Source organism: Hevea brasiliensis, chromosome 18 (genome assembly GCF_030052815.1).
Source record: "Hevea brasiliensis isolate MT/VB/25A 57/8 chromosome 18, ASM3005281v1, whole genome shotgun sequence".
NCBI lineage: Eukaryota > Viridiplantae > Streptophyta > Magnoliopsida > Malpighiales > Euphorbiaceae > Hevea > Hevea brasiliensis.
The window spans coordinates 37,854,675-37,875,808 of NC_079510.1; the positions used below are offsets into that span (position 1 = coordinate 37,854,675).

Sequence of the window (21,134 nt, forward strand, 5' to 3'; positions counted from 1 at the left end):
ATGGGCCTTTGAGCTTTCCACGTGGTTGTCACTAAATGGACAAGACCGTGGTGGGCACGCGCCTACAAAATATTAAGTTGAAAATTTTAAAAGAAATATAAAAAATAAAAATGAATTAATGACTGGTATTTCAGTCGAAAAAAGGAAGAACAAACGACTGTCGTGTATAGACCCACGTCACACCATCATGTAGCGATTCAAAACCCGCCACGTCATCTAAAGTATGCAGAGTCGAACTAATCCACGACACGCAATAAAATCCTATGAACCTGGAACAAATTTTAGCCCCTAAATCCCCAAACTACCCTTACATTTAGCGTTATTCTCCCTCTACTTTACATTTCATTGCCCAAAAAAGCCCGTCACTTTCTCTCTCTAAAACCATTTCTTGTTCTTTCTTTCTTTCTGTGGCCGCAGCATCAATGGCTACTGGGTTGCTCAGGAGAGGGGTTTCAATCGCGAGGGTCTCCTCAACGACACCGTTCACCTCTAGACTTGTGCCGGCTCGGTTTCACGCGTCGGAAGCGGAAGCGCAGAAGGTGGAGCCCAAGGCCAGCTCCGGTTCGAACCTCAAGACCTTCCAAATCTACCGGTGGAACCCCGACAACCCATCAAAACCTCAACTTCAGGACTACCAGATCGACCTTAAAGAATGTGGGCCTATGGTCTTGGATGCCCTCATCAAGATCAAGAACGAGATCGACCCTTCCCTCACTTTCCGCCGATCTTGCCGCGAAGGAATCTGTGGCTCCTGCGCTATGAACATCGACGGCTGTAATGGACTTGCATGCTTGACCAAGATCCCATCTGGGACCTCCTCGACGATAACTCCTTTGCCCCATATGTTTGTGATTAAGGACTTGGTGGTGGACATGACTAATTTCTATAATCAATACAAGAGTATTGAGCCCTGGCTTAAGAGAAAGAACCCGCCTCCGGCTCCGGGGAAGGAGATATTGCAGAGTAAGAAAGATAGGGCTAAGCTTGACGGGATGTATGAGTGTATATTGTGTGCTTGCTGTAGCACATCCTGCCCCAGCTATTGGTGGAACCCAGAGTCTTACTTGGGGCCAGCTGCTTTGCTCCACGCTAACAGGTCAGTTTGTTGGGTTTTGGTACCATTTTGATTGGTTTAAGCTAATGCATATTCTCTATTTTGTTGTTTAGCTCATGTGGGCTAATAGTTCTAGTGGGATTGATTTTGCAATTGGAATTTTTAGGGGTTTAGGATAGGTATTGTGACTGAGGAAAAATGAAAATGTAAGTGGTAAATAGAACAAATTTGGAATAATGGAGTCTGTTCATGGGAAGGACTAGAAATGGTTTAATTTTCAAGAGAGAGAGAGAGAGAGAGAGAGAGAGAGATGGTTCAAGTAAGTCCGACACTGAGAAAGGATTGAAGAAAAAGAATGAATCCGCATTTAAGATAGAAATGTTTCTATATGAGTTCTTTCATTGAGCGTATTTTAGCTTGTTCATTTTGTTTCTTCAATTTTTTTATTCAAGAACGTAAATGGATAATTGTGTAGTTTAATTCACAATCAACAAAAGAACTTTTTGCTTTGATAGGTTATTGTATTTTATTTTTGGAAAAATGAAGTTTTAATCATGGTTCATAGCATTGAAGCTTTAATCATGATTCATATCATTAAAGCTTTAATCGTGATTCATATCCTTCCTCATATGCTAGATATTGTAACTTGTTTTCCTTGATGTGTCCTGTTTCACAGCCTCCAAAAGTTTTTGATCCTATACAATACAAGAGCTATTTTACAGAGCTTAGTATGTGAATAAGTTATCATAAGATGATCCTTGAAAACCATTTTGCCTGTCTGTGATTGGATTTTTGTGTTTAAACATTTGATGCCAAAGGAACTCCAATGAAAACTGATCAAAACTAATTTGTGATCATAAATTTGACTTCAGGGTCCACTCCAAAGATACTAATACTCCTGAACTAAAATTTATTTTTATGGTTAATGTCAACTTAAATTTGTAAGTGTGTACTAACAATGAGCTCATGTTCTGATGATTAACTTATTTCAACTTATCTTGTAGTCATTGCACTGCCTACTGGATGTGAAACTTTTTAGAGTAACTTGTATATAGATTCTGCATTGTGGAGTAAAACAAATGAATTTATTGGTGTTCCTTCTCTTGTTGTTGTGTCATACACTTCCATACTGGGATGTTTCGAACCAGACTTGTTTCCGGTTACCAAGGTTTGTTTTTTTACCTGCTTCAGCCTGCAAGGGTTGTTTTTATTTTATTTAATTGTTCATGCCTCTACAACATAAGTTACAAATTCACAATGAACATTATTTAAGTTGTTCTCAAGACAGTGAGAGTGAACTGACTTATCTTGTGATTTTTCTGTTCCATGCAGGTGGATCAGTGATAGCCGTGATGAATATACCAATGAACGATTGGAGGCAATAAATGATGAGTTTAAGCTTTACCGCTGCCATACCATATTGAATTGTGCCCGTGCCTGCCCTAAAGGCTTGAACCCTGGAAAGCAGATCATGCACATTAAGCAGCTCCAGCTATCAGGCGGCGCATAAGTTTATAGATTGAAGAATCATGAAGATGTGCATCCGACCAGTTTTTCTGGGAATTTTTTTTTTTTGGAGAATTTTATGTTTAAACTTATAATAATATGTGCACCAAATGTACTGTACATGCCTGTTGTATTTAAATTAGGATTGAAGCGTGTTGCCCTTCTTTCTAAATAAATGTTTATAGAACTTGCGTTTATGATTTTGGATTTCTTTTGCAATGTGCAGTGTCCTGGAATCATCATGTGGCAGATTCTGTTTTTCACAAGTACAGTTGGTACTTGAACTGCGAAGATACAGATATAGCCCATTCGTTGTGCCTGGACGAATTTTCTTTCTGGAATGGTGGTGCTCATTGCCTCTCCAGCGGAATAAAAGTTGGGAATCTTGTTGCATCTGGCTGGATTAATATTAGGGTTTACGGAAAGGGTGGGTCATTACAAGTCGTTGAGTCTGCAGCAACTCTTCTAAAATCTCCCATCATTGGTATGTAATGATGCCCAGCGTTACCTGACAAAGATTCAATAATATAGATCGAGTCCTGCGACTCAAACCTTACCACATAAAATGATTTGAAATCTGAGACATTAATGCAAAGCTTTCGAGCAATTTTTAACTTGAGAGTAATGCAATGCTCATATAAATTCAACATTTGATATGGCTTTATATTACTTTTTATTTAATTAATGAATATTAACTACATATCAAATTCAACTGAAAAACAATCTCCATGTCCGATACTAATATTAACATGTAAATTTACTATATACAAATTTCTAATTCTATTCTAAATTTTTGTATTAAAAAAATAATAAAACTTAATATCAATCCATTTATCAACGCATCGCCAAGTGTAGGCTAAAAAGACTAATTTCTTCTGATATTCATCACCACAACAGCATGCGCTGTATTTGTCGAGGTGCCATTTCTTCTGTCTACTCAAAAGTACGAAGAAGAAAATTCAGCAAAATATTCTCTAAAATCATAATTCTCAAGCAGAGTTTGAAATTAAGAAATACAACAATAATGATAAAGAAAATGACAAGCAGCATGGGAAAGTATTAATCAGAAAGGTTAAAATTAAGTTTATTGATGTAGGGACTGTTCCTGATCACGACTTGCGAGTTCAAACCTCAGAGCCCAATCAACCAAAAATGAAAAATGAAAGGTTGAATTTAGAGGCTTTGATTAAAAAATATTAGGAATTCAACAGGCAGCAAGTAAAGCTGGCAAACAACAAGAGTAAATACACACTCGGAACTTTTTCTGCTCGCAAATATTTTACTAAAAGAGAAATAGCCAAACAGCAAGTAAAGCTGGCAAACGCAAGATTAAATCAACTTGTTTGACAAAAGGAATCAATCTCTGTAAAATGCTAATACCTGGCAGTTGCACAAAACCACCAACTATATAGATCATTACAACAAAGACTTCCACTGCCTCTCAGTTATATCTTATATATATAAAGGCTTTTCTGCTAAATGAACATTTTTTTCCAGCCAACATCCTTAGCCTGTCAATGCTCATAAATCAATTATCTAGGCTGTTCCATGATTGCTATATGCTTCTTTCTTGCAGGAAATATAAGCATTTAAAGCATATGTTGAATATGCAATAAAATTGTGTGGCTCATAACATGGTTGGCCTTGCAATACTGTGAGCAATCAACTTTTCCAGGTCAACAAGCCCAATCCAGTGCTGGCTGTAGCATGTTTGGTTCAGCACCTGCCTTTGCATTACGAGGGTCTAGTTTGTGGCATCATTTGCCAACACAGTACCAGCACCTGTAAAGTGCAAGATATATTACACAGACAAACAAAGTAGATTTCTAAACATAAGAAGAGAAATCTGCAAAGAGCATCAAATGACTTAATTTCCCTCTCACACATACCTACATAAGGCTGGCATATCAGACACTACATCTTTACTATTGGGCTTGCATAAATAAGCATAACAAAAGCTTTCGTCCTGATGCAGATTATCATCACCTCTCTTTGTTCTGTTTTTAGTGTTTATATTATTTTCCACTTCCTTTATTTAGTTTTGGTCAAGGGTGGTTTTTTTTTTCATTTTAAAAAGCTAAGGTGAGAATATATTTATAAGAACAGAATTACATAATAACCCCAGTTGAAAGGTTCAAACACAAAAGAACCCACAACCAGCAGGAAGATGCACAAAAAAAAAAAAAATCAACAGCACAAAACAAAGACAGAAACAAATTAAATTGAATTTAAAAAATTTTAGCAACCACCCTATCTTGAAGGAAGCAATTTAGCAGTCTTAACATCCATACCTCTTGCAGCGACTACCTCATTTGAAATTTAATCACAACAAATTATCTGCAAGTTCAATGAGAAAACAAAAATCTAAATGATTCTATCCATTAAAAAAAATCAACAATATCTAAAGGCATACATCGCAATAAATCAATTTAGCTCTCAATTATTGATAAAGTAAATTTAACAAAACTATAATATTAAAATTCACTGAATGGTATATGCCCTCATATTCCACAACCCCCTCTCCTCCCCTCTTCTCTTTTGCTTTTCTCTTTTCATCACATCCCTTCACAAACAATGCAACAGTTGCCCACTCTCCACTTCCCTATACAAATTGACAATGAAAAGAACAAATTTTTTCTCTTCAGTCAAGTACATACTAATGTGCCCTAAAACCTTATAGAAACACAAAACCAAAAACCATCATTCATTTCCTTAAATGAAGCAGAGAGGTGGTGAATTCCAAACCGTGCAGATTCCTTAAATTGAAGGACATTTTGGTGCAGTGAATTCTTTTGAGAGAAATCAAATTACAAAATAATTATTCCACCTATGTAGTTGAATGAAAAATCAAGCCACAATACATGACTATCAACACAAATTTGCTCACCCAAAAAGTTCCAACTATGTGTATTCAGTTTTTGATCAAAATATGTTGGAAGGGAAAATTGGACACAATCACTGGAAATTTCTCAAGTGGTACAAAATTAATAGTAGCAAAATGCACACATACTCTTGAAAGCTTTATCCCAACCACTTACCCTCTTTGAACATGAATTCCATTAGCCTTACACCACATAAAATGAGAAAGCCAATATTTAGACATCTAGTTGCACTAGTTCTGCAGTATCCCATGAATTTCACGTATCAACAACTTTGAGCTATCAACAACGTGTTTGCTTTCATAGACTATATGTCTACAGAAATCATGCCTAGGAGCTGGCTTAAATGGCTGTAATTGTATGAAGGGATCCGATATCACAGATTTCTTGCATATCTCCCTTGCTGGTTGCACGTGATTCAACCAGAAATCAGCAAGTGCAAATTTCATAATATCCCAGTATTCTACATCTCGATATAACCTGAATAGACTACTCCCTTTAGGAGTCCAAACATAGAAATCCATCCAATCCCTATCCAGTATTTCCATTAAACCTTGAGCTTGTGGAATGTGATATAAGGGAATCCGCTTCCAAGGTGAAGCGTTGCTCATATCTCCATTGAAAAAGGGACATTTTATTTCCAAAACTCCTCGAGAAGGCAACCCATATACCAATCCGTCAATCACCCCATCAGGTGAAGCTCCTAGCCAATCATCTTCTGGATTCCTCTCACCATAGACCTGAAATTCAGGAAACATAACCGTATTTCCTGTAATCAACTTGTATCTTTCAAGTGCTTCCTCTTCTTTAATGTTGTTCCAACAAGTAGCCAAGTTTCCAGAAAATGGATCTATTGCACCAATTTTCTCTAACCAAAGTTGGACTCTTCGACCAGGCCAAAAACCAATAGCCCCAGCAAAAGTGCTTGCTGTCAGTTTATGCTTTCTTTGCTCTTGCCAGTTTTTGAACCAATGCTGAAGACCACTTGATTGAAGAACTGAAAATTTTTCACCAGTTCGAGATTTAAGATGATGAAAATAGCTTGAACCTCTTATAGAGGTATGTTTGATCTCAACATTGGCAGTGGAACTCTTGCTTGTTGGGTGTAATGAGCTCTGCCTTGAGTAGTTCCTTATCTTGCCAGAATCCACAACACGAGCAGCAATCGTAAAGCTATAATTGCAGCTATTATCAGACAGATGGTCAATGTTTGAAGAGCAAGATACAAATTCTTCACTGCCTACCAAAAACAAATGTCAGTAAAACCAAATAAAAGAACTTGATCACATATAGTGCTTAATACACAACAAAAACATGGATGTAAGACAACAAATACTAAAGGAAACTATATCTGGAAACAATATATATGCTACCCATATCTCCATAAAAAGACAGATAATCACTAGGATCTTTACTTATGCAAACTGACTGAATAAAAGATGTACAAAGACACGATTTCCTCTATTAGACGATTTTACACTTCTACAGTACAATATATCAATATCCACCGTTGGTAACATTTACCATTTACAATTGAAATTTAACACGAACCCAAAAGAAAAAAAAAAAGTGTCGTTTAAATAGGCAACAATAGGATACAAATTTGCATGCTCAATTTTCAAAATTTAGCTCCAAGCTTTTCCCTTTCACAGACCCACAATTGAATTACAATTTAATTTGTCTACATGACTCGATTAGCGATTGAATTTAGCCAACATAAATCCAACTAAACCTTCAAAAATAAAACACACACACACACACACACAAGCAAATACAAACACTTGTACGATTACAGGTTTGTGTATCTATATATGTATGAATGTATACAAGGACTCACCGGGTAATCCTCCAACGAGTCCGAAGCATAGAGACGCCAATGGTCCTTTTGCGAAGAAATGAGAGAAAATGGAAATCCTGCGTTTGAAGTGAAAGATTATCTGACACCTTCTGTTGTTTTATATATGAGGAAATGAGAACCCTAGAATGTAGAGGCTCAAGGGCTTTAGAGGGTTTTAGAGAGGGGGAAAAGACGAATCAAGGGGTATTACGATTCAGTACTCAGAACATATGAAATTTACCAATCAATCCCTATAATTTTAGAATAAAAAACTACAAGATCCCTAAACATAAATAATTTTAGATTATAAATTAATCAATCCATTTAAAATTTATAAAAAAATAAAATAAAATAAAATAAAATATAAAAAAGATTAATTTATGTAATTGAAATGATCTGTTTAATCTAGATTTAATATAAATAATTTGGTTAATTTAATGTAATTAAAATGAGCAATTCACGAATTTTCCTGACTATTAATTCTTAATTATTATAGTATTATTATTATCTTTTAGATTATTTTAAAATAATTACAACAAAAATAAAATTAAAAATATAAATGAAGGATAATTACAAGTTAAAAATTATAATTTAAATATAAATTAAATTGATAAAATTTATTTATAAGTATAATTTCATTTTTTTTAAAAATTACTTTTCAAAACAAAATAAAATTATGGTAAAAAACTATTATTAATAATTAAAAACTACTAAAGTTTTAACATTGTAAATATTATAAAAATTAAGAGTATTTTTTTCAATCGCTATTATAATAAATTAAATAATAATAATAATTAAAATATAATAAATTAATTAATAAAATTAATCAAACTAAAACATGGATATTTCACTCTTTTTAAAAGAGATTTAAGCCTTTTATGATAGATAAAGCCCATAAATGCAACAGATTTTTTCTATTAATATATGAAGTTAATTTTAATAAATAAATTTAATAAACTTAAGGTTTTTAATATTATGATTTTATATTGTAAAATAATGTTTTCTAACTATCATTTTATCATAATTTTTCAAACTATCAAATTAGTTGTTTGGGATAATTTAAAATTTTTATATTCTCATATTATGCAGACATAATTTATGAAATTTCAATTATCCCTTTTTCTTATAAAAATATTATATATTTATAAAGTATATTTGATGATTACTTAAAAAATAAATTGTGTCTTTAATTACTATTATGATAATATTATTTATAAATTAATATTTTATTTAAAGAAATATATTAACTCATTTATATATTTAAAATTATAATAATAAATATTTTAATAATATTTATTTTTATTTTACTATATTATAAAAATCATATCATTCAATACAATACGACATGCAGTATTTTAATTATTGAAATGCATATGTAAAATCAAATATAGATGCTACTTTGAAAATTTAAACTTGGAGAACTATAAAAAGTGGGGATCAAGATCAAGATCCGCATTCAATGTAAGCTAAAACATCTGGATGAATAGACCCTTAGAAGCATCCTCATTCAGGAAACCAAATGGCAAATGCCCTGCCAAACTCTTATCTGTTTCAGCGTGCAAGGTTTTTGCAGCAAACTAACTCTTCCACTTGAATTGCTTGACGCTAGTGCTCTCTCTCCCTCTCTCTCTCTCTCTCTCTCTCTCGTCTTTTCAGACTTGAACAACACTTCCAGCTCCATATATAAACACAAGAATCTTACAACGATCTGTTTCTACCATATTCTACTCTCTCTCTCTCTCTCTCTCTCTCTGTAATATAAATCAAGATATGGCTCCCTCTCTCTCTCTCTCTCTCTCTCTCTCTCTCTCTGATATAAATCAAGATATGGTTGCTTGGAACTCATTTCCTCTCAAGATCACATACGAGGTCTATCGAAACCAATCCCATCTTGGACAGATTGTGATGAAACAACGGAGTAGTGACCAGTGTAGCAAGCAAGTTAGCAAGTTGGTCTTTGGCTGGAACATACGCCGTTGTGATAAACTTGTCTTGCACCTACTGTCGAACAATATGACAGTCGATATCCAGGTGCTTTGTTTGTTCATGAAAAATCGGATTTTCAAATATATGTACGACTGCTTTATTATCACAGAAGAGAGGAATAGGCAAAGTAAGGGGCACTCGCAAATCACGTAACAAATAAGAGATCCATTGAAGTTTACACACTGTCATAGCCATGTTACGGTATTCAGCATCAGCCGAAGACTTGCTTACTGTGGATTGTTTCTTCTACTTCAAGTAAACAAGAGATGGGCCCAAAAAAATGCAATATCCTATTAAAGACATCCTGGTCATGGGGCATGTTGCTCAGTTCGCATCACAGTAGACATGAGCTTGCAAGTCCACATTTGCGAGGAAAAAGAGACCTTTAGTTGGTGTCCCTTTTAGATACCTTAGAATTGACTGAAGTGCTTCCCAATGATTTTTCCATGGTTGTTGTAAAAATTGGCTAAGATTTTGCTTGGCATAAGAAATGTCAGGACGTGTGAAATTGAGATAAAGCAAGCGACCTACTATGCATCTGTATCTTTCTGGTTCCTTATAAAAATCCCCTGTTGTGTCATATAGCTTTAGATTATTGCTCATGGGAAATTCTTTTGGTTTGCAGTCTAACGTTCCTACATCATGAAGAATATCTAAAGTGTATTTGCGTTGGTTCAAAAAAAAACCAGCAGGTGATCATGCGATTTATACTCCAATAAAATATTTTGCATAACCAAAATCCTTTATGGTGAATGACCGACGGAGGAAATCTTTCACTTCTAGAATACATGATTCCTGGGCACCAATTATGAGAATGTCATCAACATAAACAAGTAAAGTGTTAATATCCAATTGATGAATGACTCAATTTCTTGCTGCAGCAATAGTCAATAATAGTCGAACAGTTAATGTTTTTGCTACAGGCGAAAATTTTGCCATGAAATCAATGCCCGATAGCTGGTTTTAGCCTTTGGCAACAAGCCTAGCTTTATATCTATCAATAGAACTATCTGGCTTGTATTTCACCCTATAAATCCACTTTGAATTAATAGCCTTCTTGTGAGATGGCAAGGTGGTAAGTTCCTGGTAAGTTCCTAAGTGCCATTGTTTTCCAATGCTTCTAATTCTTTTGACATTGCTTCAACCCAATGGGGGTCATCTTTAGCCATAGAGTAGCTAGTAGGTTCGGGAATAACATACACATTTGCAAAAAATTGAAGGTAAGTAGAATAAAAAACAAGTTGAGATAAAAGAATAATACCTTGGTGTGAGGAAGGAACTGATGAACTATCAATTTGTAGTTGATCAGAATCATGTGTGGTAACACTATGTGGATGGACAGTAGCAACAAAATCATGAAGCCATGTAGGCTTAGAAGAAATTCTGGTGCTGCAACATACTGGTTGAGGAGTCGGCGTTTGATGAAGGATATGCGAATCGAGAATTTGAGGTTCGAGGGAAGGAGATTGGGTTGGTGATGAGGTAGTTGGTATAGCAGGTGACTATGATAAAATATTGGGTTCACTGATATTGCTATTGGTGGAGGGAATGTTGAATGGCTCCTGTTGATCATGGATTATGTTGGGTATAGTGATATGGGGAGTAGTGGGAAATGTAGCAAGTGGTGGAATTTGGTTAGAGAAAGCGAAAACATTTTCATGAAAGAAAATATCTCGTGATACACAAATGGATTGAGTCTCAATGTTGTACAGCTTGTAAGCTTTTTGTCCAAGTGGGTAGCCAAGGAAAACACAGCGATAGGCTCTCGGTGCAAATTTTGACTTATGAGGTATAGTATTGGTGGCATAGCATAAGCATCCAAAAGTCTTAAAAAAAGAATAATCAGGGATCTTGCCATTAAGTATTTCAAACGGAGTTTTCTAACCCAAAATTCTGGATGGTATTCTGTCAATGATAAACGTGGCAGTAAGGATTGCTTCTCCCTAAAATTTACTTGGTGGGCTTAATTGAAACATTAGAGAGCGGGCAACTTGAAGTAGGTGTTGATGTTTACATTCTACAAACCCCTTTTGTTGTGGGGTGTAGACACATGTTTTCTGATGGATGATACCTCGAGATTGAAATAGCTGAGTGCAAGCAAAATTGAGAAACTCACTTTTGTTGTCACTTCTAATGGCCTTGACCATTACTTGATATTGTGTTTGAACCATGTTGAGAAAGGTAGTAAGAACTATGTAAGTTTGCGCTTTGTTGTGTAAAAGAAATGTCCAGGTTGCTTTACTGTAGTCGTTAACTACTATTAACATGTAGCTGGCATTTGTTATTGCTTTCATGTTGTATGGTCCCCATAGATCAATGTGCAACAGTTGAAATGGTGCCCCTATTTGTGATTGACTAATCTGAAATGGTAACCTGTGTTACTTTGATAGGTGGCATATGTCACAATCAGCAATATCGACATCAGATGAAATTTTGGAAATATGAGATATAACAACTTTTGAAGCATGGCCTAATCAATAATGCCACAAATGGTTTGTCATAGGGAGGTTTTTATTTATAGCAGTACACACGTTGTTTGATGACATACAAGAATGCATTAACTAGATCTTTTGAAATTGAATTTAATATCCAAGAAAACACCATACAATCAACACGTCTCCACCTTTTAAACATAGGAGAGTTCATATCAGGTTTTTAAATCTTACCGTCAATGAATCCTAGCTTGTCCTTTGCACATAGCGCTATCACCATTAAGCAACTCGAGGAAAGATAATTTGTGCCTTTCAGCGGTGCACTAACGAGAATCATTCCCAGATTATCAGATGTTTCCAGACGAAATTCTTCTTCCAGAGATTGATCTGCAGGAACTTTATTCATATTCACTGGGTTGCACTTGTATTTGCAAGGACTTCGCTTGTATTCTCTGATTCCATACTTCAAGTCTATTAGGTATTTCAATGAAAAAAAAAAAAAAAAAAAAAAAACCTTATCTACACAGGAACAAAATGCTCTGATACCATGTTGTGATACAAAGTAAAACAGATAAAGAAAAATACAGAAATGAACTGCTCAGAATACGTCATTGATTATTCGTCTTTTCTTATATATAGCAAGTGTGGTTGGAAGTTACAACAAACTCTTCTGGAGGCTACAACAGCTTTGTAACAACTTATATCTAGCTCAGCAAAAACTGTTTACAGCTACAACTAATTCTTCCCGCCACATAACTTAAATATTTCCTACACTTTTGGGTCAAATCCAAATCTTAATCTTCTTTGTTATCACAGATGATACCTGTAGCTACCAATGATGTTGCATTTTCAATACATGCTATTTTGTTGGCAGCAATTACATTGTTCCAAATTGCAATCTACCAAGTAAGTATACAATTTTATTCATCTTAATGGCTGCATTTTTTTGAATCTTTCCTAATAAAATCAAATTGTGGACAGTGGGGACATCAAAAGGTATCTAAGATTGTTATGGCCATTATTTGTATTGCGTGGGTAGTTGTTGCAGTTTGTTTCTTTGTAGCATTGCATTGCCATTCTTAGCTCTGGCTCATCTCTATCTTCAAGTAAGTTGCTGTTTTGTGTTTGATTTGGTGTTTCTTAGGCTACTTCACATAATAAATGCAGTTAGTCCCCAGTTAATTTCTACACCCTTACCTCTGCTCCCACCCAACACACATTGATTGGTTGCAATTTGTCACTAGGAGGAATTGTCTACTTCCAGTAGGGATGGGCCAACTTTATCTCTTGTTGTGTAGAAGTTGGTATGTTAAACAATAAAAGTCAATACATTAACATTGAAACCTTTGCCCTTGGAGGACAAACTTAATGAATACTTTGGTTATTAGGTATATCTCTAAAATAAATGGTGGATTATTATTATTGACAAAAGTATACCTTTTTAATGTTGTCACTTAAATTTTTCATGCAGCTCAATTCAAGTGTGTATGACAGTGGTCAAGTAGATACCCCAGTCAAAATTGATGAATCATTATTGTCTTCTCATTCATTTCTGTATGAACTCATATAAATAGTTTGGTCCTTTGAAAATCTTCAAAACCATCTACAAAGTCAGTAATTTTTAAAAAAGAAATCTTTGATCATGGTGGATTTCATTATATTAGCTAAAATTTAACCGTTACACATACAATAATTGCATTATATAATTTCTCATACCCTGACATAAAATCTATTTGGAATGGACAACATGAAATTACATTGTTAACCCATTGTTTGTGTTATCATAGATTTATTTACTTGTAAATTGTCTGTTGAGATACAGGCAATAATGAATTTCATGAGAAAGAGCACAGAAGGGTTCAGCATTGGGAACATTTTGCTTGATTTTCTTGAAGGGTTGACCAATTATGCTCAGATAGCTGCACAATCTATAGACTAACATAGGCCATATCCACCTGAAACACAATTTTTTCATCCTATTCTCAATTAATCTTCCTTGCTTATTAATGTTAAATGCCTATATTTTATTATTTTTTCTGTAGATTACTGGGTGAACTTTTATGGCAATATATGGAAGACAATGCTATCTTTGGTATGTAACACTTTCTGTAGATTACTGGGTGAACTTTTATGGCAATATATGGAAGACAATGCTATCTTTAGTATTTAACACTTTGTAATTATTTTTCATTTTTTATCTCATACTTTTTTTAGGATTAGGAATTAAAAGAATTGAAATTCAAACCTGATACCTGCTAGATAAATGATATACTTTTAACCACTAAACAAAAGCGGGTTAGGGGTTCACTTTTTATCTTATACTAACACATTATTGAAATAGTAATTCAGATAATAATAGATCCTTTCGATATTTTGAAGCAATGGATTGTTTTGATTGATACTTGCGTATAGAGTATTGTAATTTGTTGGTTTGGCGAAGGATGGTTTTGACATAATGCATATTTTGCAGGTTTCCATATTCTTTGACCTTGCTTTCATGCTGCAACATTATATCCTTTATTCAGCCAAGAGGAAGCCACATAACTCCTCTGAAATCAATAGCTCTTTATAGTCTGAAAATGTTTAGAGTGTACTGTACAAAAGTATGCTGGAGAGAGATTTTGAATCAAACAAGGCATGAGTTTTGTAAAATGCCTATGTCCCATTAGGTACTTGTTTATTGGTATACATTGTACACAACATTTAAATTTAAGGATTCAACAACAAACACAAAGTGCATTGTATTTAAGTTTAGGAATCAATGATGGAATAAACATTAAACTTCATTATTTTTTTTTATTGTATTTCATTCACAATTTTAATTTTTAAAAATTTATTTTTTTATTATTAAAACCAATTTTAGAATATAATATTTTTAATTAAATTAATAAATAAATATAATTATTTTAAACTTTTGTTAAATAATTTTTTAACAATTTATTTCATTAAAATTAATATCTTAGATGAGGTGCCCTGCCAGCCCCACTTATCCGTCATTGCCTTCGTTTTTTATTTTTATTTTATTGTTTTTTTCCAACTTCGCCTACGTTAGCATTGAGTTAGAATTTTATTTATTCATTTATTTTAGTCACGAATATGCCCCTGATATTGGCCGTTGCGTCCAGAATAACATTGCAACTAATGAATGTGGCCGTATTCACGTCCTGGTTCATGAGCTTTGCCAGAAAGAAGAGAAAAATCACTCCCGCCAATACAGACCTATCCTATCCTATCCTTTCAGATTCATCTATTTTTATTTTTATTTTTATTTTTATTTTAAAATATCAGATTCCTCTATTATTTTGTTACAGAAAAATAAAATAATTTAATAAAATTTTAAGATTTGTATTTTTTTAAATAGTTATTTTTGAAAAATTTTATTAATTTAATAAAAAAATATTAAAAATATTACATGTAGACCAAATAAATAAAATTTTCTAATATTTCATATTTAGAATTTAAAATTTTAATTAAAATTTAAGATATTATGACAAATGCAATAATTTACTCATTTTTTTATGTAAGAAATTTTATTTTTAATTAAATTAATAAATTTTTTATAATTAACTGTTTTAAAAAAATATCAATTTGGAAAATAATATTAATTTACACAAATCTTTTAAAATAAATAGTTAAATTTTGTTAAATTATCTATTTTTTTAAATAAAGTAATTTTACTTTGCGTCACCCCTTGTCACGGTCAGACAAAATATCTGTTCGTAAAAAGCTCTGTAAAGAAGACTATAATATTTATCACTGGGCGAAAGGCGCTCTGGCCAGCCAATTAGGAAACGCAGGCGGATTCTCGACGGAGGAAGAGAAATGGCGTCCTGGAATTCGGTTCCGCTAGAAATCACATACGAAACTTTTGGATGGATCGCCTTCTTTTCTTGGTCTATCAGTTTCTACCCGCAAGTTATCTTGAATTTCCGCCGGAAAAGGTTTCCTTTCCTTTGGGATTTCAGTTTCATGAATAATATCTCATTCTTCAACACATCTTTCTTGAGTTGATCATGTTTTATTTTTACTCTGGCTGCTGCTACAGTGTGGTGGGTTTGAACTTCGATTTCATGGTGTTGAATTTGACCAAGCACTCCTCTTACTTGATTTACAACGCTTCTCTTTTCTTCAGCTCTGCTATTCAGAAGCAGTATTTCGAAAAGTATGGTCATGAACAGGTTTGTGCTTTGCTTTTTGTTTCATACATATTTTACTAGCATTTTGTTTTAGGGATTAAATTCACTCATTTTTTGATAAACCCAGAAAAAATATTTAATTTGGGATTTGTTTAGTTTCCATCCAATGGTTATTACATAATCATATGCTGATCATGCGAAAAGAATGGATATTATGAATATCTTTTACTTTCTGTAATTTTTGTTAGTGCTTCCTTTTGGTCATCTGGTTTGGGTGAGTATTAGACTGGAATTTTGATAACAACTATGTTGAGTTGCTGACATGAATATATCAGAATCACAAGCAGTCTTAGCTGCAATTATTTAAATTGAGCTGGGCTTCTAAAACTTGGAGGAGATGACTTGCCTATAATTAAGATGTAAATTCCATGTTACTTGTTTTGCCCTCTCTTAGTTCTATAAGTTAACTGGTTCTGAAATTGGTTTATTTTTCATTGCATACGAGAATTTCATATAAAATAATTTACATGGAATGATAAACTAATAAAAATTATATAAATACGTATAGCATATATAATATTTAATTTTTTGTGTTTAAGATAATTTTTTTAAATAATAATTGCCTATTTTATTTAGATGTCATTTTTTAATTAGTAAATTACTCTTTTATTTTTATTTTCTATCATGTTATCAATAATGGTATTATTTTTCAACTATTTCAATCAGGGGCCACCACGTGGTGCACATACAGTTCAAGCCCCCTTATCTTTGTTTTTTTTTTCCTTCACCTTGTAGAAATATATAGCATTTGTTTTCCTTTAATATTAAAAAAAAATTATTTATTATTTTCATCAATTTTAATATATTTAATATTTATATAATTTCAATTTTCTTTATTTTTATTTTACACTTCATTATAATAAATTTATATATCAGTAAAAATATTTTTTTATATGTAATTTTATTGAATTTAAATTTTTCAAGAGTGTTGATACAAAATTCATAATAACTTGAATTATGAAAAATCAAAAACCAGTTGAAACTATAACCGTCAAAAAACTGGAATCAAAACGGTTTCAAAATCAAACAATAACTGAATTATAATCTGACCAAACTGAAATTGAGAAATTATTACTCTCCACGTTATAAGGATGACTCACTTTTCTAAAAGAGAGGAAGCACAATTTTTTAGTGTTCCAGTGTATTTAATAATTAGCCATTGAAACCAGTTCAAATCCGCAAAATCTAAGCTGATTTCAGTTCGACCCCTCAAGGGCTGAGGAACCACCAGTTCTAGGCCGGAACTGGCCGTTGGCCGGGTCAATTCTAAGGTATGGGTTCTATAAACTGGCTCTCTATTAGTTATCAGGCCTAATTAACTGGCTAACTACTAACTTGCATTATGACCGACTAGGCATAAACTTGAACTACTTCTTTCAGATATATTGGAATTATGTTTGTTTGGTGTTCATGAATGCACTCTAGTGGAGTTAAATATACAGAATTTGGATATCTTTATGCTTATTTTTTTTTTATTTTTTCCCCCTTCTTATTGCAGATGATACCTGTAGCTGCAAATGATGTTGCCTTTTCAATACATGCTGTTCTGTTGACAGCAATTATGCTGTTCCAAATTGCAATCTATGATGTAAGTGGTTTAGTCTTCTTCAAAAGGGTTATTTTCTTTCTGTCTTGTATATTGAACCTCGAATGTCTGATGCAATAATTTTTCATTTTGAGCAGCGTGGCAATCAAAAGGTCTCTAAGATTGCTATAGCTATTGTCTGTGCTGTGTGGCTAGTTGCAGCTGTTTGTTTTTTCATAGCTTTGCCTAGCCACTCTTGGTTGTGGCTGATCTCCATCTTTAAGTAAGTTGCTCGTTTGATTCAACTTTATGTGAACAAGACATGAAAGGGTCATAAATGCTGGTTAATGATTGCTGCGAGTATGTGAAATTCTGGCATATATACACTTGCTGATGAGTCACTGGTTTAAATTTCTTTATAATGCTTTGGTACTTTCTCTCCCTCTGCAGCTCAATTCAAGTTTTTATGACAGTAATCAAGTACATTCCCCAGGTCTGAATTGGTTCCTTTTACTTTCCTTAAAATGTCCATTTAAGATTGGTTCCTAATTGACCCATTTGTATGGCTTGGTTTCAAAATAGTATGCATCCGTTCTAGTGACAGCTAACACCGCACGACATGATAATAATACATTACAATCTCTGAAGGGCTATCCTGTCCTCACAATCAGAAAGAACTTAGCATTGTTTTAATGAACTTATATTGTCTAATAATAATGAAGTTATATTTTAATGAAACTGGATACTGACATGATGTGGCACCTCTAATATTGTTTGTCATTGCTCTGAGATACAGGCAGTAATGAACTTCATTCGAAAGAGCACTGACGGCTTCAGCATTGGAAGCATTTTGCTTGATTTTATTGGAGGGGTGACAAATTATGCGCAAATGGCTGTGCAGTCTATAGACCAAAGTGCTTAAACTCTTCCAAACTGAAAAATCTTTTTGGCTGAAAAGATACTTCATGCATAATGTTGACTTAATCTCATTTTCCTTCCAGATTCTTGGGTAAACTTTTATGGCAACATAGGGAAGACATTGATATCTTTGGTACGCGACATTTCTGTTGTTCCATATGGCTTTTTATTGATACTTGGCAATTTTTTTCCATTTTGAGCTAATAATCATCAATCCCATACTAGCATAGTTTAAATATTTTGCCACAGTACACTTTGTTTGAAAAATGGTCTTTCTTGGTGTAATTTTTCTAAAATAAAATTAACTTGATGGCCGTCATGTTTATCTCTTACTCGTCTTTGTTCCTCTTTGTACTGGTTTTGACATGATACCTTATGCAGGTCTCTATATTCTTTGACCTTCTTTTCATGTGTCAACATTATATCTTATATCCTGCCAAGAAAGCTCACATCCCTCCCAAGCCAAATAAAGAGGGGGCAGAGCCGCTTATTAAGTCTTCCGATGACCCACTGTCAGAAAATGTTTAAAGATTAGCTTGGGCGATAACATTAGAAAGAAACATATACATTTGTGTAAAGATAGTCTATATTTGCCTGTTGTGCAAGAAGAATGCATCCATAAGCAGTATATTGTAAGTAGCTGAAAGATAAAGCATTTGTATACATGTAAAGAGCTATTCATTCCATAAGTAATTTAAAGCTTTTGTTTTAGTCATTTGATATGGTTATGAGGACATGAGGGCTGATATATGCATACAAATCTACAGAACACAATGCAGAGACGACCTTAATTTTGTGTTCATGTGATCACATCCTGTTCACTTGGTTCAATCAGGAGGACATGAAATTCTTAGATGAACTTTGGTCCTCCATAAATCATAGAAACAAGCACTGTGTAGCTTACATGTGGGTTCATTCTCTTACCTCCATTTTTGATGGAAAACATGTTCTTGTAACTTGGCTTAGAAGTTGACAAGGTAGTAACTTTTGGGTATACCAGAAGTAATAAACCAAGATGGGGATATGCTTGTATGCAGTCCAGCACTCAACCTGCAATTTGGTTCATCTGGTCATTGTCTAGTGACCTTCAAGAAGAGGATACTTAAGAATATAGGCTGGAAAGTTAACAGAAAATATCTTCCAAGTCATTAGAAGATAAAGAATCAGTGAAGTAACTCAGGTCACCCATTGAGATTTGAGATGAATATTGCATTGCCACGGTGGATTCAGTAAACGACAGCGTTTAGCAGTTGGCTTGTGGATGAAGGCGTGCTTGGTTGCCTTGATGGATAAGGAGTCAAAAGAGCATCAACCACCTTACTTTTGCTCATAAAGATCAACCACATGGACTCCATCATAGGCCAATCAGGCAGAAAAGAGCAAAAAATGAGCATTTTACCTTTGAGAAAAGAATAGCTTACCCATGAAGAAGTTTTACCATTAGAGCATAGAGTTTCAGAAGGTGTTTCTACTTTAAATTCCTGTTATAAAAATAGAAATAATTTAAAAAATAATCAAATTTACATCAATTATATTCTCTCAATTTCTTAATAAATCCTAATTAATTAACTAATTTTCCATGACATGTACATATTTTTTAGTTTCTTTTTTCTCGTTAAGCTGAGTTGTCAATCCCTATTAGCTTGGTTTCCAAGTACTAAGACCAATCAAAACACCTTGCTTCCCAAGCTTGTGCCTATAAATAGAAACTCTTCTTCTTCATCATCATCATCATTTCCAGTAGCCATTTCTTATTTTTCTTTTAGACCACAAGTCCATTTTTGTCCAGAATGAAGAGAGAGGGTAGGCAGCATGGGTTGGTCAGGACCTACAGGATCTTGCCTTCTCCATGGAACCCCAAGCCCAACTCCAGGTTCATCAACAGTTTTGACTCTCCCCCTACTGCTGGATTGTTCTCCAAGGTCCACCCTCGCCCCACCAACCACTCCAAGTTCACCAGCAAGTGCGCCAGGCCTCGCTGCAATGGTTGTCATATGCATCCTTGTTACAAGTCCAAGGATAAGACCAAAGGTACCCAGAAGCTCAAGTCCCTTGACGTTGCTTCAAATTATAGATTGATCAATGGGCGGTTGGTGAATAGTGGTCCTGGCTTGAAATTTTCTGGGTTTTCTGCCTCTGGGATTTTGGATCATTTGACTAATATTGAAGATGACTATGTAGACGATGAAATTGGCGGAGACTTGGAGAATTCGATTTTGAGCTCACAAGAGAAGGAGGCAGCGCATGAGATTGAAGAAATCACTGCTGCTAATGTTGATGATGACGAGAACAGAGATGATGTTAATGGGTTGGTTGATGATGATGATGATGACGAGAATAGAGATGATGTTAATGGGTTGGTTGATGATGATGACGAGAATAGAGATGGTGATAATGGGTTAGATGATGATGATGCGATGAGTTTTTGCGATCTGAGTTACGTGCTGGATCAAGTTGAGGAAGATGAAGGTTGGTGTCTGGTGGCAGAAATGTAAGTTAATTGTATTTATGGCTAATTATATATTTATGTAATATTTGGAGGATGAAATTTTAAATGCTTCCTCTCAAATCACAAGTGTGTTTATTATTCTAAAATAAACAATGTATGCATGTGTCTTATGTTTCATTCCGTGGATTTGGTTATATATATATATATATATATATATATATATATATATATATATATATATATATATATATATATATATAACCGTAAGTACCTTTAATGTGATATTCTTTTTCAAAATATTGCCATCATAAAGAATTTACTTAAATTCAATAATTATTCTCTTTTTATACTA

The 21,134-nt window shown here is 33.9% G+C and overlaps 4 protein-coding genes and 1 pseudogene across 4 annotated transcripts; 4 read left to right on the forward strand and 1 right to left on the reverse strand.

Moving 5' to 3' along the window:
- The first annotated feature begins 305 nt into the window (after positions 1 to 305).
- LOC110662897 (succinate dehydrogenase [ubiquinone] iron-sulfur subunit 2, mitochondrial) lies at positions 306 to 2,757 on the forward strand. Its single transcript, XM_021822051.2, has 2 exons — positions 306 to 1,096; positions 2,387 to 2,757. The coding sequence occupies exons 1-2, from the start codon at positions 423 to 425 to the stop codon at positions 2,562 to 2,564; spliced, it is 852 nt and encodes a 283-aa protein (XP_021677743.1). The 5' UTR covers positions 306 to 422; the 3' UTR covers positions 2,565 to 2,757.
- A 2,681-nt stretch (positions 2,758 to 5,438) lies between these two features.
- Positions 5,439 to 7,465, reverse strand: LOC110662896 (uncharacterized). The gene is made up of 2 exons (XM_021822050.2): positions 7,277 to 7,465; positions 5,439 to 6,675 (listed from the first exon to the last, which is right to left on the reverse strand). The coding sequence occupies exons 1-2, from the start codon at positions 7,303 to 7,305 to the stop codon at positions 5,673 to 5,675; spliced, it is 1,032 nt and encodes a 343-aa protein (XP_021677742.2). The 5' UTR covers positions 7,306 to 7,465; the 3' UTR covers positions 5,439 to 5,672.
- A 5,045-nt stretch (positions 7,466 to 12,510) lies between these two features.
- LOC110662836 (cystinosin homolog) lies at positions 12,511 to 14,281 on the forward strand (annotated as a pseudogene).
- A 1,116-nt stretch (positions 14,282 to 15,397) lies between these two features.
- LOC110662894 (cystinosin homolog) lies at positions 15,398 to 19,048 on the forward strand. The gene is made up of 8 exons (XM_021822048.2): positions 15,398 to 15,635; positions 15,740 to 15,872; positions 17,389 to 17,478; positions 17,574 to 17,698; positions 17,866 to 17,908; positions 18,212 to 18,329; positions 18,417 to 18,466; positions 18,715 to 19,048. The coding sequence occupies exons 1-8, from the start codon at positions 15,517 to 15,519 to the stop codon at positions 18,859 to 18,861; spliced, it is 825 nt and encodes a 274-aa protein (XP_021677740.2). The 5' UTR covers positions 15,398 to 15,516; the 3' UTR covers positions 18,862 to 19,048.
- Positions 19,049 to 19,763: 715 nt separating this feature from the next.
- On the forward strand, positions 19,764 to 20,959 carry LOC110662895 (uncharacterized). The gene has a single exon (XM_021822049.2). The coding sequence runs from the start codon at positions 20,124 to 20,126 to the stop codon at positions 20,826 to 20,828; it is 705 nt and encodes a 234-aa protein (XP_021677741.2). The 5' UTR covers positions 19,764 to 20,123; the 3' UTR covers positions 20,829 to 20,959.
- Positions 20,960 to 21,134: the final 175 nt, after the last annotated feature.